This window comes from Gallinula chloropus (assembly GCF_964237585.1).
Source record: "Gallinula chloropus genome assembly, chromosome: 16".
Taxonomy (NCBI): domain Eukaryota; kingdom Metazoa; phylum Chordata; class Aves; order Gruiformes; family Rallidae; genus Gallinula; species Gallinula chloropus.
Genome location: NC_140101.1, coordinates 2,468,092 through 2,484,014, shown reverse-complemented (window position 1 = coordinate 2,484,014; position 15,923 = coordinate 2,468,092). Strand labels below are relative to the sequence as shown.

General features: G+C 46.4%; 1 protein-coding gene across 4 annotated transcripts in view; it reads right to left on the bottom strand.

Annotated features, from left to right (window-relative positions):
- Window positions 1-8,596: 8,596 nt before the first annotated feature.
- The window catches only part of KCNQ2 (potassium voltage-gated channel subfamily Q member 2), a gene marked incomplete at both ends in the record, with an annotated part of 67,181 nt that continues 59,854 nt past the window's right edge, over window positions 8,597-15,923 (bottom strand). For all 4 annotated transcript variants that reach the window (XM_084271423.1, XM_084271425.1, XM_084271422.1 and 1 more), the window contains 2 exons: window positions 8,597-9,316; window positions 10,041-10,164. In XM_084271423.1, coding sequence (XP_084127549.1) covers window positions 8,597-9,316; window positions 10,041-10,164 — 844 coding nt within the window. The remainder of the gene's footprint in view (window positions 9,317-10,040; window positions 10,165-15,923) is intronic.

Here is a 15,923-nt window from a genome sequence, read left to right as displayed (position 1 = left end):
ATCATTCCCCTCTGCAAATCTTCCTTTTTGACAGAAGGACTTTCTCAAAACAGTATCTTGCTTTGGTTTTACCCCCTCTCTCCCACCTCCAGAAACAAAAGAACTACTTTTTTCCCCCCTGTGCATCTCAGATGCAGCTTTATCTGCTTCAGAGGGTATGTGAGCATGTGTCTGCACACACACAGCAACACATATATGCATGTGCACAAACGACATGCACACCCTCTTGCAGCCAAAGTTGTGTTGTCCTTTTATCTTGCAGGTTATGACAAAGAGAAACTGTGAGCTTCATTCAATCTGTACAGAATTTACAGTTCAGATGAACAGCAATGAAAAATATCTAGAAATACAGTGATTTGAAAGTATTTCTGGGCAGTGGGTGTTTGTTTTGCTCAGGTATTTTGTGAGTAACATTGCAGAAGCCATCTCTCTCTCTCATTTTAGCTGACTGGTAAAATCTGTTTGATGTAGCTTTTGAATGCAGTGTATTTCTTAACAAAACAAGGTCTTCATGTGCCTCTTTTCCCAGTTATGTTGAGTCACATCACAACCTAGGCAGGTAACGCTTCAGTGCCTGTTCAACACACGTACACTTATTAGATGTAGTGGTGCCCATCAGCATCTGGTGTGTCATGTGCAATCTGTGTGCAGGATACATGGAGAGTGTGTCAAAGTGCCACCAAGCAAGATAAATGTCATAAATACAATGTCTATACTGGAGAAACAGGAGTATAGTTTTAGAGTGTGGAGCATTGCTGTGTAAGAACAGTGGCAGCCACCTATACGAATTACTGGTAAAAGTATAAAACATTTATAAGAAGAATTTATTGACTCTCCTAAAGCAATTGATATACCACGCAGCGACTGCAACTATGTTTAAAATCTGCTCTTCATTTAAAATCATGGAATCATAGAATAGTTTGGGTGGGAAGGGACCTCAAAGCCCTCCCAGTCCCACCCCCTGCCATGGGCAGGGATACCCTCCACTATCCCAGGGTGCCCAAAGCCCCATCCAACCTGGCCTTGAACCCTGCCAAGGATCCAGGGGCAGCCCCAGCTTCTCTGGGCACCCTCACAGGGAAGGGTTTCTTCCCTCTTTTGGTTTAAATAACAAGAAAACCCAAAACAAGATCTCTTGTTTTGCCTCAGTGCTCCTGAAAGGTAGGTTCTCTACCCCATGCAGTAAGTTTTTGAGAAAAATGAAGAAACCTCAAACTTTTGGGTTTGTTTTTAGGTGGTGGGGAAGAGTAACCAACACAGAAGGGTCCCCATCCTGCCTGCTGACAGGAGCATGGGATATCCTCAGGTCCAGGGAAGATGTTGGATTAGCATGAATAACCATGCAGGACATAAAAGATCTGTCATCAGCTTTGATGACTCCTCTTCAGGTCATCAGCAAGGCTGAACACGGTGTCTACAGAGATGCTAAAGGACTAAGCCCTCTATCTCCATTAGCTGTAATAAATCCCTTTCATGAGCATCACTGCATATGTGAAATAATGGGTCTGGACACTGTGCTGGTCATGATTAAGGAATCACCACGAAATGCTGCTTCTACTTTTAATGGGGGGTGCCCATGGCATGCAAAAATAAGGAGGCATTTTCTTGTCTTGGCTTGCAAGGCCTGTGCCAACCTTTTCTTGCACGCAGTGGGAAGGAGAGAGCATCTCCCCAGGTCCACAGTCATCAGTGTCAAATGAAGCTGAAATTCCAGGGGAAGCTTCACCAGCAGTATGACATTCAGCCTTGGTTTTGGGCCAGGACCACCCAAACTGGAGAGTTTGGCATGGCCTCTACCTGAAACCATGAACCCTGCCCTCAAATTATAGGCGTAGCTGCAGGTGAGATCCAGCCTGAGTTTGGCACTGGGTTCTAGAAAGCTCTGTGGTTGCAGTTAGCTCAAGTTTCTCAGGACGAGGCAAATGGATGCTGCTTGAAAAACTCATCTGCAGCTGTATTTACAGGAATTAGGAGAGGGCACGGTGCTGCCAGGTTCACTGGCAGCTTTGGAAACAGCACAGCTTGGACCAGCTGCTTTCCATTTCTCCCCATTATCAAGCTGGAGCCTGGCATGCAAAGCCCCACGCATGAATCGCTGAAGCAGGCTGGGGGGGTCTCAAAAGCAGCTCTTGCTTCAGGGAGAAAAAGTATCAACAGTGTGAGAGTCTGTAAGCTCTTCTCTGAGACATTTGGCGTGACAAGAAAACCAGTGAACCCTCATCCCTGTTCCACCACCATCAGCCAAAGCCAAGGGGACAAACCTGTACAGGGTGCTGTCCAGAGGGGCAAACCAGGCTCCATCCCTGTGCCCAAAGGCTCCAGCAGAACCAGCCAGGGATGTGCTGAGGCCATGGTGGCTCAGTGAGGAAGTAAATAAATTACCAATGAAAAGCAACACTGCCATGCTAACAAAACATGAAGGCTCCTTTATGCATCTAGTGATGCCAGGCCAAAAGCATGTCTCAGAGCAGAGCTCTGGCATTACACCTGTGTTTGTATATAGTCAGGAGGGAGAGGATATGGGACCAGTGACAAACTCAATGATGGCAACAGCAGTGCCAAGAGACACGAGACAGCAAACACCAGCAAGGTGGGCAAACCCTGAAGGCCTCACAGCAGTCAGATAAGAACTGTGGTAAAACTTTTCTGGAGATATGAAGGTAGCTCAGTGCCTCTCCGCAAGGAGAGTAAGAGATGCTTCCACAAGGAATGGCTGTGGCATAGCTGCAGACCCCCCGAGGGCTGGAGACAAGGGTGCTTGAAACTTCCAAAGAGAGGTTTCCAAAATTTGGGAGCCACGTTCCCCCCTCTGCCCCTTGGGCTGGGCTGCAGGCACAAATGCATAGGTACAGCAGAGCTGGATGCAGGCCAGAGAACCCCATGGGAATCAGTAGAGACATATGGCAAGTCCCAAATGTGTGCGTTTAATTGGCATCTCCTAAAGGAAGAGGAGGCCTCCATCCTTGGCACTGCTTGCCTTGCTCTGCCTGCTCCTCCAGACCCTCAGGAAGGAGAATCCAGGATGCTCTTTTTCAGAGGCACCTGGATGGCAAGGGTGTTGTTATGCACAGCCAACACAATTTGCATTTCTTCCTCCTCCTGTACACGTTTCAAGGAACCACAGGTACAAACATGGGGGGTGTTTTAATCCCTTAGTTACAAGCAGTAGAAGTGGAGTTTGTGCATGCTGTATCAGAGGGACGGGGCAACAATCAGTTGCAGCATGAAAGACACTTGGTATATCAGTGTTAACCTACAGAAGCACCGCAGCACCCTACGTGATGGGTCACGGGGAGGACGGTCTCTCCCCAAAATGATGCTTTTGGCAACGTTACCTCGTCAGGTACTACAGCAATCTGGGAGTGCAGATACAGCTGGAGCGTGTTGCTGTCTACTCATCTCAGGCTGCATGCAGTAGCAGGCAAAATTGAGAGTACAGTCACGTGAGATAGTCCAGAAAGCACATTCATATGTTAAAAAGGACCCGGCTGCTCCTCCTGCAGCAGCCGCTCCTTGCTGCTACCTAAATTAGAAGCGTGATTAGCACTGTATCAAAAGGTGTGTAATCCCTCTCCCTCTAGACACTAAAGATAAGGCAAGCAGTATTGTGTCACTGGGGCATCAAACACTAAGATATACTAAAGAAGATTCCTATGCATTATTATTATCATCATCCTTATCATTAAAAAACCCCCACCCTATTGTTATCATTAAAAAAACCCCACCAACCCACACCCCCTGTTCTAAGCAAATTTTGCTCTGTGATGCAGAAAAGACAGGGTATTGGTGTGCTAAAAGCAGGAGTTTGCTTTTACACCACTGAGCAGTGGTGACCCCACACGGGGCTCGGAGGGGGCTGCTGCCCTCACCCCTGTGCCACGGCCCTCCGCATCGCTGCCTCAATGTTACTTGCAGGTGAAGGAGCTTTTGTATCTGATTTCCTTGTTTCTGGTTCACCAAAAGGAAGCTGGTGAAAAGAAGAAGATGCTGACTCATGATGGAGAGAGGATGCGGGCGTGCAAGGGTGGGTGGGGGGACCACGGGAGTGCTGGGTAGAAAGAGATGGAGGCTCAGGGCTTACTCAACCTGAGGGGTCACACGAGTGTGGATGGAGAAAGAGAAATCCTTAGTCTGCTCCTGGGCTTTTTAACCTTCCCAATAAAATACTCACTGTTACAGGTCTTTATATGGGGTAATTCTTGGGCCAATTCCTTAGGAATTCCAGTTTCTCTTTGAATCCTTATCTTTTGTTTTTAGCAGTAATGTTGCTGTGACCATAGTCGAAGGGAAATGAGGTTTGCAGGAGCTCCCTCTTGAGAGAAATAGGAGTAAATGTGGTTTTCTTTTCTCTTGGGAAACTTAGGAAAGGGGAGCATTTGGATCGGGGGTGATGCTCTCTGGCTTCTCAGGCAGATTATACAAACTTGTTCTTAAAAAGTCACATAATTTAAAATCTTAAAAATCAATTAAAAGTGTAAAAATATACCTGTTTATCTGTAAATAGCAATGATCCTGCAGAATTTATCTGGATCTGTTAAGCAGCATTTGAAACAAAATACATTTTTAGAAAATCTGATCTATCACATAGTCTGTCTAAAGAAATAGAATGGCTTTCTGAGCTGGACAAGAGGTTTGTTTTCAGTGAGTTCCTTGACTTTTTCTTTTGTTTTAAAAATTATTAATAAGAAAATGAGTCAACAAGGAAATTCACATACAAAATCTGCACTTGAGTAACATCAAAGTCCCTTCCCAAATATTGGGAAATTCGATTTATGGCTAGTGCTCTGTTCCTATGTCTTGGGGTCACGTTATGGAAGGCCACCTGCACAGAGATTGTAACACCTCCAGCCACATCTCCTGCTCAGAGACATGAACTCCTCAGGCATCCTGAATTCACGCTTGGCCCTGAAGCACCCAAACACTGTGTCTTCAGGTCCCAATCGCAGGAATTGCTCTATCCTGCTGGTGGGGCCATTTGCAGCATGTCTTTCCAGACCTAGACCCAGATCCTGACAAAGTCCAAAAGTTTCTTGGAGACCAGAGCCTGGGACCAAGGCCTTGGCTTCACATTCAGCACAGACACAGCTCAGAACCAGGCTCTGTGCACACAACCGTGCACGGGCACCCCCGCAGCAGTTCAGAATGGCCTGCTGGAAATTTGGCTTTCACACCTTCTTCAACTCTCCTTGGTCTCCTCTGTCCACACTTGGCATCGTCTACAGCTTGTTTATGTCCTCCAAAAAACACAGAACCAGGCTTGGGAGGAAAAGGGGAGCAAAAACCAGCACAAGAAAGGCTCAGCAGAGGGCCAAAGTTTGCCTGACCATCCTTTTAAGTGTCTTTATCACTGGAAATACCTTAGCTAAACCAAAACTGATTTCTTTTCTTTTAATCTAGTGGTGAAGACTTCTTGTGGGAGGTTACCCCAGGTGTGATACAGGCATGGGGGAATTAAGGGACTGAAAGTGAAGAGTTTGTAGGGAGTATTGGACCACGATTTAGGACAGGGATGGAATTATTTATGTCGATAAGCAACAAGCAGGCTCTGCTATCAGTTATGCAGGCATAAATCATTTCATGGAAATAACTGGAGTTAACTCATTATTTGGAGTTAATTCTGGGGTAAGTTAACCCAGAAATCCAGGTCTTTTTATCTGGATGAATGAGAAGTGATGATCTATGGCATGGCTGTGGACAGAGGCGTGTGTCAGAGCTTCTCTGAAATGGTGCCACAGATAAAGGCAGAATATTTTTTACAATAGCTAAAAAAGCTGTAAAAATTCTATGTGCAATTTGTAGCAGCAAGATACAAGCAGTGCTGTGGGTATATAAACCCAGCTTTCTGTGACTGTGGGACAAATTCAACACCTTTTAAACCTACAAGTGAGAAGATCTTTATAAATTCTAGTGCAGTAACTTGAAGAGGGAAAACACAATTCGTTCTGCAGTCCCTAAAGGAGGTAACAGACTGCCAGATTTCAACCTGTGGAGCGCTCGAGGGGACACAGTGGAACTGCATCTCCTCCAGACACACTGGCAGTATCTGCTTTCAAGGGTGTAATGTCATCTGGGCAGGAGGAAGGGATCTAGGGAATGGCCATTCAACATAGAGCCAATAGAGCTTCAAAAGCAGTATGTGATCAAAATTACATCCAACAAAATTTGTGCCTTGAAGTCCTGTCGACTTTGCTTCCTACATCAAAGATGAGCCATGTACCTGCACTGCAGTAGGACCACATGACATCACCCTCATCTGGAGCTCCTCCCTGTGCATCATACCCTTCTTCTGTGCCAAATTTCCAGCAGGCCTTGAAAAGTAACTGCAAATAAATAAGATAACAAATCCTTATCTCTCGTTTGGGCAAAATTTGCAGCGAGCAGCTGGCTGGAGCAAAGTTGATTTTTACCTCCCCCAATGCAATTCCCTCTCGTGGTCAGTAAAAACCACCTGCCACTCAGTCTGACTGGGGACCTGCTGACATTTCCTGCTCTACCAGAAGGCATCTTGTTTTGCAAAATGCATGGGGGGCAAGGCTGCAGAAGCTGCAGGCAGCCTGCACTGAAAGGTCTCTCCGAATGGAAAGTCAAGGGCATCACCAGGGTCACTTTGTGCAAAGAAATCTGGAGCCAAAAGGAGTTTGGGAGCACGAGCAGAGAGGGGAAACTACAGGAGGTAACAACAACGACAACAAGGGAGGATGAAATAGCAAGGAAAGGAACTGCCATGGCTGGAAGCCTATGTTTCCCCCCTGGCTGCTGCCTCCTGTCAAGCAAACAGGAGGAGAGAAAAGGCTGTGAATTCTCCATTCACCCCAAGCAAGTCTATGTTCAACCTCTCAAAGGTCACACAGAAATGAAGTTGTCACCTAATCATCCTTAACAGGCTCTTGATAGGACACAGGGAAAATGTGGAGAGACAGGGTTTGAAGTCACAGCCCCAGCCCCAGCAGAAAACAGGTATGAGATTCGGGCTGTAGATGCATGGGAGGGTTCAGAGGCACAACGCCAGCCATGGTGTCCCAGCCCTGGAGATGGATCCCAAACACACTTTTGCTGATCCAACCCCTTGCAAAAAAAAAACCCCAAACAACCCAACCCAAAACTTATCCATCTAAAGGATCACTTTGTGACTTTGTTTTGGTCCCAAAAGAAACTTCGAGCATCACTTTTCCCCTTGCTTTCCCCCAGCCTGAATGCACTGCTGAGGTTTCCTGGTAAAACACACAGATCATTCCAAGAGCAAGTACTTGAACAACAAGGAAAGGGGTCAGACTTGGATTGGCACAACTTGTGGGCAAGCACAGGTAAGAGGCTTCTGAAAGACCATGAAGAAATGAAGAAGCACCTCTTAGCTCAAGGGATCCAAACGAAACCAAAGGATGTCCTGGGAACATGGGTGTGAGATTCTTGGCAGGGTAGAAGAAGAAAGGGGAGGTTTTCACAGGGAATAGTGTGTGCAAAAGTGTTCAGGCACAATGCAAACAGTAAGGAAAGTGCCCGCTCTGATCAAGGGGGCTGCAAAAGGATGGAGCTCAGCACTTCACTCGCAGCGACACAGGGACCACAACATCTCGTACAGCCACCCTCTCCTTTGGCCTGGTGTGGCTGTGACTCCACACCAGCAGTGCTGGCCACGAGAATGGCTTCACACCACAGCATCCCTCCGGAGGGGTTGCTTTGCTCTGCCTTTGCTTCCAAAGCATCCCCAGGTCTGTTGTCAACAGGAGAGATAATTAAATATAATACATGGTTTAAAACATAAAATCTCATCCCCACAGTCTCTTGTGTCCTCTTTCTCTGCCTCATTTCTCTGCCCTCTGGGTAGTTTCTCTTCTTATACTCAAGCTCACATTTCTGGGTTTTTCAGGTTTCCTAAGACGGGATAATTTCCAAACCATTCTGGTTCAGAGTGGCATCCCAACCTGTCCCACTTTGAGGCCACATCTTCTGTTCATGCAAATATTCCAGCCACCATCCCTCTCCCCCAGGGGCCTACACAAAGTTTCCATGTATTATACAGGAATTATGCCACCTTCGTGATGGTTCATGAGGAACCACAGAGTAACAAGCACCCACCCCCCAGTAATTACACTTGACCTGAAATCTGAGCCAGAGACAGACACGCCTTCGTTATGTGACTCCGGAACACCTAGAGATGTATCACCAGTGCCATGGTGTGGCAATTCCCACATTAACATCTGCCAGCCACCGCTTACTGTGACCTCGAAAAGCCCTGGCCAGGTGATTTATTCCTGCCCTGCACTTCTGAATATTCCCAAGAAATGCAAATTACCTACCCTGCACCATGAAATAATTTCACCTAATGATCTTAGAAAGAGAGTATGAAAGAAATCTGGACTTCACAGCTCCAGTTTGCTCACCACGGTGACCTCTTCCACAAATGCAGGGTCCGACCTGCTCATTTCACACACACACACCCCCCCCAGAGTAAGCTGCAAGAAAGTATCCACCAGCTAAGGATGTCCTAGATGGAGGAAAACCTTAGCTGTCAATCTCCTTGAGAAGTTCCACACGTGGACAGCTGGAGCGGGCAGCTGCCAACACTTGGATGTGGCTCGGCAGCCGCAAGAAGGCTTCACTGCCTGGGGGCTGACCAGCCCATGTCACTGAAAGGTCCCTCGCCCGTGGCTGACCTGGGAGGAGGACCACAGGGCGTGCAGAGGTCAGAATCAGTGTCTGATTCCCCTTCTGCAATGTAGGGTCTGATTTTGGCCACGGCTGCATAGCAACCGTTGTTAAGGATGTCCAAATTCTCTTTGGACTGGGAGATGCTAAAGCCGCTGAAAGAGCGCTCCAGTTCCTCGTGGTCTACCGAGGGGATGGAGATGGACGTGTCGCTGTCTCTCATGGCACTCTCATGGTGTTTGGTTGTAATGTCTTCATTCCTCAGGTACTCTGCGCTCGCCCTGTGCCCACCGCTGTACGCTGACAAGGAGCGCTCGTGGGAGGGCGGGGGCGGGATGCGAACCAGCGAGCCAGGGTCTCCGACGGGCGAGGAGCCGTGGCTTTGCCGCTGGTAGACCTGCTGCTGGCACGACGTCGAGGGCGGGCACGTGTTGGTTGGGGCTGGAGGGGCAGAGAAGTTCTTCTGACCCATGGAGCTGGTGGACCTGATGATTTTGATGATGCAGCCGTTCTTGTCAATGTGCTCCCTGCTGTCTTCAGGGCTGTGGTAGGGAGGGGCTGGGTCTGGTTCTTTGGACCCAAAATAAGCCTCCGTCTCTGTTGGTGGGATGCCCATGCGCTGCATGTAAATGTTCACCAGGAAGTCCAGCTTCTTCTCCATTGACTGAACCTGCAACGCACCACAGACACAACACTACATACTTCATGCAAGTCAAAGCAAACTAACATTCTGAGGACAGGTAGTTTCCAACCCACCTAGGCATAAGTGTATGCCTGGACTTCACAGATGACCTCTGCATACACTGACCCACACCAAGCTGACACTTGTAGTAAATATTTAGTTGTCCTACTCTGAAAAAAACCCCTCATTCTTCCACCTTCTTATAGGGTTTTCCTTAGGCTCCTATAATCTTTGTGGCATGCACCAAACTCCAGGAAAGCTGGAGAACACTCGCACCTTCCCAGTGGCTTTCAGATCCTGACTGCATTTGGCATTTGCCTGGGCTCAGACAGCCATGGGGATTTCTGAGCCTTATCCTCTAGGAAGATAGCTACAGCTCATGGACTCATCTGAAACGTGTCTAGCATGATGGCAAAAAAAGCCAAAGTGCCATTTTCAAAATTAATGTGGTCTTTTGGTAGAGTCACCAAAAAAAGAAAGTCTGTATGTCACAGACTCCAAAGCACCTGTTTCAAAAGGAGTCCTGAGGCTTCCAAGTCATGTAGTGCCTTTTCACAACATCTAACCTGCTGCTTCTTCAAAACAGTTTCAGCTTTTACTATATTTTCTAAATGATAATGTCCCACTGGGGAAAAATAAGGCAAGACAAAACCAACACATCGCATTCAAACCCCCCCAGCCCCATCAAAAGCCCAGTCTTGACCCAATATACCTGTTTTTCAACTTTTCCAAGCCTGCCCATCATGCTGGGGTCTTCAGGAAGCTCTCCCTCCGCTGGCCCTTTGGTCCGATCCTTGTCGGTCATGGAGGATCCTCTCCCAACGATCTGGTCAACTCTACCAGGATCAGAAAATTCCCCCCACCCCCGGAAAAGGACCTGGAGTCAGTTGGAGGCAGCAGGAGAGGAGAGCTCTGCTTGTCGTGCCTCCGTGGGACAAAGCAACAGCCTCACTCCCAACTAACACTCCAAATTACTCACAGACACGCAGTGGCACCGACGTGTTAATTCAGATGCAAAACTCAAGAGCAGTATTAGCAGAGTTTGAAATTATCCATTTCTTTTTATACAGATAAAACCTGGCACATTATGCACAGTAAATTTACCCACCGCAAAGAAATTTCATTTAACTGGCTTTCTTCCAAATCAATTCACTTCTTATTGGGACTGAGAAATTACTATTCTGGGGGAAGATCAAGTTTTCTGTTTAGCATATGTCAATGGGGGTTTGTTTTTCAGTCTTTGCAGCCGTTTCCTCTCCTCAATGCAAATGTAAGTGTGTAATTCTCATGTCCATGAAAAGGAGCCACTTGTCCTAAGATCCAGTCAAACAGGAGTAGTGCTGGTTTAGTGGAATTACATCAAGGCTGAATTTGGTCATAACTCACCAAACATTACTGAATCGTCATCTCAATGCAACTGCAATTCACACCAGACATCTTCTGTTAGCAGGGCTCCAAGCTGGTACCAGCAGAGGACACTCCTGCCAAATCACAGCAGCTAAAGCTACTGGGCATGTTGTTTGGAACTCACTTCTTTACGCACGTTACATTTGCAACTCCTCTTTCCCAGTGTAGAAACACCTGGGTTGACATACAGCTCTGTACGTGGAGGAAGAAGGAGGGAAGAACCAGTTTGGAAGCTGGAAGTCAATTTTATTTGAGGCATCAAATATAAATTTTCTAGAGAGTAAACACCAGAGCTTCTCAATCCCTCACAAGTCAGAGGAGCAACTCTGTTTTGGAATAGCTTCTTGACAGCAGGCCGGTTTATGACCCAGTTCTATGCCAGGCAAACTTTACTCTTGCATAATGCACCAAACGTAGGGGTGGCAGGGGAAAAGAAGGGTTAATTAATCTGACTGAAACCAAGTTGAGGTATCTTGAGCGGAAAACTCAAAATGCTTCTTACGCAGTTCTGCCGTGTGGGCCATGGGTCCATGCACCAGGAGGAGGAAAAGGAAGGAGCTGAACACAGACAGACAGGGGAAAATAAACAAACAAACAAAAACTAAGGAAAGGAATGAGATCTGAGGCTATTTCCAACACAAGAGCCATCTGTTTTCATTATGTTTGACAGGGACTTAATATGTATGTTGGCTGTGGACATTAAGGGACAGATATATCAGTGGGTATGGACCAGTGTGGCTCCCTTGGCTTATATTAGAGCAGCAGCAGTTTACAGCACCAGAAGATCTGGCTCAAAGAGATGAAGTGGATGAGCACATCACACCAAAGACAGAACATATAAGCCAACAATTATTTTACAGTTCATTTTTGATCCCAGAAGATGCTTCATTTGGGCAGGGATGTGGCAGAATACTGTTCTGCTTAAAAAGTCACGTCTGATCCTTTGCTTAGCAATATAAGCACAGGAGTACAAGGAGCACCAAGTGCTATAATTACAAGGGTGAGGAATATGCATGCCTTATTTCTCTCTTGTAATGGGAGAAGCAATCTATTGACATGTACAGGAACTCCCCACAAGGGATGCAATTACTGACATGACATACAGCACAAGAAATCCTACGACAATGTTGTTACCATGTAAGCAAAGAGGTATTAAATCGGGATACCTCGGGCTACCTTGGTTTGGAATCACAAGTCAAGGCGTAGTACAGCCACTGTACGAACTCCTCTCCTGTATGCACAAGCAAGTAGACTAGTAAAACAATGAACATGCGTTTAAAGAGGCCCAAAGTCTAAACGCTACTGAATATTGTGGAAGGCCAAGAACAATCAGGGTGCTCTGTCCTCGTGTCCCGTCTAGCACAGCACTAACACTGAAACGTGGCCCCTAATGGAAATGAGATGTCCTTCAACAGTTGCTGAGTAGAGCAGGGAGGCAGGACAGACTGTAACACAGAGAGGAAAACTGAACATTGCCATGTTACGGACTATCACAATAGCAGAGAAAGTCTTTAGCAACCTTATTCCTAATCTTGCAGGGTTTGATGAAGGACTTCTCTCTTCCATGCCCTTAAGAGAAGAGCTATCCATTAAATGAACCTCCCATGACCCATGTGAAGCACAGGAGACCATCTGGCACTTCACAGGAGTGATCACTAGTATGATATAGAAAAGCACTGACTTCTTTCATCACCTTCAGGCTGGATGTGTGTAGACCTGCTGTGATTTAAAAGCAGGACTGAAGCACTTCGTAGAGCTCACCCATAAAGCGTTCAGAAGCCCTTGCCCACATACTATTGACACCAGAGCCCAGGAGAATTCCTGCTGGATTTGTTCCCTTCTTGGCTATACTTTAACATCGTCCTGACTCCTGAGGTAGCCATCATCCACAGCTCTGAGACACCAGAGAGCTAGATCATGTGTCGAAGGCAGGGTCTGCGCTGAGTACAGTGCAGTGGGCAGCTGTGGGCCACTGACTTGAGTGCAGAGAGGGGAGAAGAAGGTGACCAAATTCTTCTCTCTTGATGGGAGAAACCAGACTCAAGGTGTCCCACCCTTTTGCTTCCCAGGATGGAAGTTGGACCAGGAAAGAGTACTCCTACCCTCAGCAAAGAGCAGAGATTTCATTCATGCCCTATCTGATACAAAAGAAGAGAGCTCCCAACCCTCCTGTTCCTAGCTCAGCACTGCACAGAACAGAAGCTCCTTTCAGCCATTATAAAAGAGCTTGAGGGGTTTGTCCAAACTGGGCTGCAAAACTCAAAAGATGAAGAAGAGAGAACATATTTCACCTTTGCAAGCAGAAGGGGAATTGCATATTCCTACAAGGGACCAAGAATCTTCCGAGATGCCCAACCCCAGGCCTGCACTACATCCCACAGGGAGCCTTGTGCCTTCCCAACGCTTATCCTGGCTGCGTGGAACACGCCTGCATGATGGGAAGAATTCAGCTGAGGCTTTGGAAGAATCAGCCCTCTATTTTTCCCTTCGTGGCAGAAGAGGATTGAGAGATTTGTAACGCTGCAGGACAAACTGTGCCATCTGCTGTCCTTGATAGGCTCTGCCAGGACTTAGTTTGGGAGGGAGAGAGAAAGGGGGTTGCTCTTTCAAGTGCACTTTGATGGGGTTTTTTTTCCTTCTTTCTAATGGTACAAAAAAAATGTAAAGCCTTGCATCAGCCACAGTGCAGGTTTTCTCATGCTTCGTTATGCTTCATGCTAACAGTGCATGCAAAGAGGTGTATTATGTCACCCTCGGGCCAGAAGCAGACATCAAAAGGTCAAACGACTCAAATGAGATAAAAATGAAGTGTTTGGGAATATATATTTAATTATTTTCTTTTTTTTTTTTTCTTTATCCCTTTTAATTTCTTTGTATACAATCCAGGCATTGAAGCCAAACCCCCTTCACCCATGTCACAGGACTGGCTACTTACCTCTTCATTTGGAAATAAAGTTTGCACTAAGACATATTTTGACCAATATCTGCTGTCTAAAAATTACAGCTGAGGTTGCACCTATTCTACATTAAATCAGATGATCAAGGGAATTTCATCCAAATTAGCTGTGTGTAAAGCATGGAGCAAACACCTTCAGCTAAATCACAGCTGTGGACACCCACCAGTGTCCAGCTGCCTTCCCTGGGACCTGCTTGCAGAAACCTTTTGGCTGAGCTGAGCTGATCTCTGGTGAACCAGAGCTTCACAATGCACTCTATAGTGTCAAGACAGCTCGTGGGACTTCACTCAGTTTTGTTTCTCTGGGCAGCATGTAGGGGTGTGCACGCTAAAGAGGAGGGGCTGGTGCAGCCCCTGGGACCCCACAGCATGTGTCCCCACAGCACAGACCCACCTGGTGCTGAGGTGATGATGGCCATGGCAGCAGCAGAGCCTGACCCAGAGTTTTTTGATTTAGGCTCCAGGCTGCTCAAAGCTCTGGTTCCCACCCACCCTGCAGATCGAGCACCTCACAAGTCCCACTGGTGCCTGTGGGAGGATGCAGCTGCCAAAAATTAAGCACAGCATAAGCCTTTTAATGGGTGGGAGCAGAGATTTCAGCAGCCTTCTGTACTCTGCTGCTCAATAGAGAAGAAATGAGAACCTACAACTACCTGACAGGAGGGTGTAGAGAGGTGGGCGATGGTCTCTTCAGCCAGGGGACAGAAGATGGGACAAGGGGCAATGGCCTCAAGCTGTGCCAGGGCAGGGGCAGATTAGATATTAGAAAAGAAATTGTTATTGAAAGAGCTGTTGGGGCCTGGAACAGGCTGCCCAGGGAGGGGCTGAGTCACCATCCCTGGATGTGTTTAATAAAGGGTAGATGAGGTACTGAGGGATCTGGTTTAGCTTAGGATGAGAATGGTTGGACTTGATGATCTTAAAGGTCTTTTCCAACCTTGTGATTCTGTGATTCTGAGAAGATTCACTTAAAAAGGGAGCAATTATTTCAAAAGAAAAGTCTTATCATCCCAGGACCCCAGTGAGCACCTGCAAAGGCTTTAAATGTGGCCACCAGTATTAGAAACCATCTTTGCAGGGGGGTGAGAAGTCATCAATATTGAGCTGATACAGCAACAGTCTGTATTTGGATAAAATAAATATCCCAGTGTGAGGTGATGAGCCTCCTCCCCCAGCAGCCACTGACCACCTTTTCTGTGTGCAAAGCACAAAGGTCCACATGAAAATCCTGCCTTTGGTGAAGGCTTGTGGCATACCTAATTTTATAGGTTAAATACAACAAAATTCATTTGAGTAACTAAATAACTAAAGTGAATTAATTTTTAAAGGCTAGGTTTGGGCCTCATCATTTGGTGGGGAGGAGAAATGGGAAAAAATGCTTTTCTGAGAGCACCTTTTTCACCAAGCATAAGGCTTGGGGCTTCTGGAAAATTCTCTCTCTCTTTTTTTTATTAAATCTTTGAGCTAGCTGAGTGGGAAAAGGTAAGCTTTCAATATTCCTTTTACTCACATTCCTCTAGTGAAGATTACTCAGAGCAGCTTAAATAAAAATCAAAGAGATTTGTCATGTATTAGCTCTTAGAGAGGGCAAGTATATTTAGAGAGAAAATGTTGGAGGCTAAGCTTGCTGCATTTAAAAATCACCTACTATTTGTGCAGGGAAAATGAATTCTGGCAAATATTTAGACCTGCTTTGGACTCCATTGGTTTCAATACAAGGAGAAAACAGAGTTCAGCTCATGGACCTGCTGACCAGACCTCAGAATGCCCTCATGTGGGAACTCCAATGTGTTCCTTGTGGCATCAGCTTCAGGTTCAGCTTTACAGCACCTTTTTAATGAGGGCAATGAGAAAAAACTCACTGCACGACCAAGGGCTGGGTTTGACTCCTGCTCTTCTTTTTGCTTGCAAATTCAGGATTTTTTAGGTTTTTTTTTTTTAATGTAAGTCCCATGGTTTTAATATTTTACCAGATTTTTTCCCCTCTGTGGTCAGTAGAGTTGCATCAGCAAGAGACCACTGTGTTCCTCAGGTATGAAACACTTCATTCTTACTTTGCCCACTGAAGGAAACTCATTTTACTCATAGTAAAAGACCCGCAGAGGCTCCTTTGCCTGTGTGTGGAGTGTTTAATCTTTTGGAAAGTAGGCTGTTTCTATTGGCTTTGGGGGTAGATAACCTGCCTTTTACATTTGAAGAAAGTCTTATAAAAAAAGATTTTTAAAAAAAGTC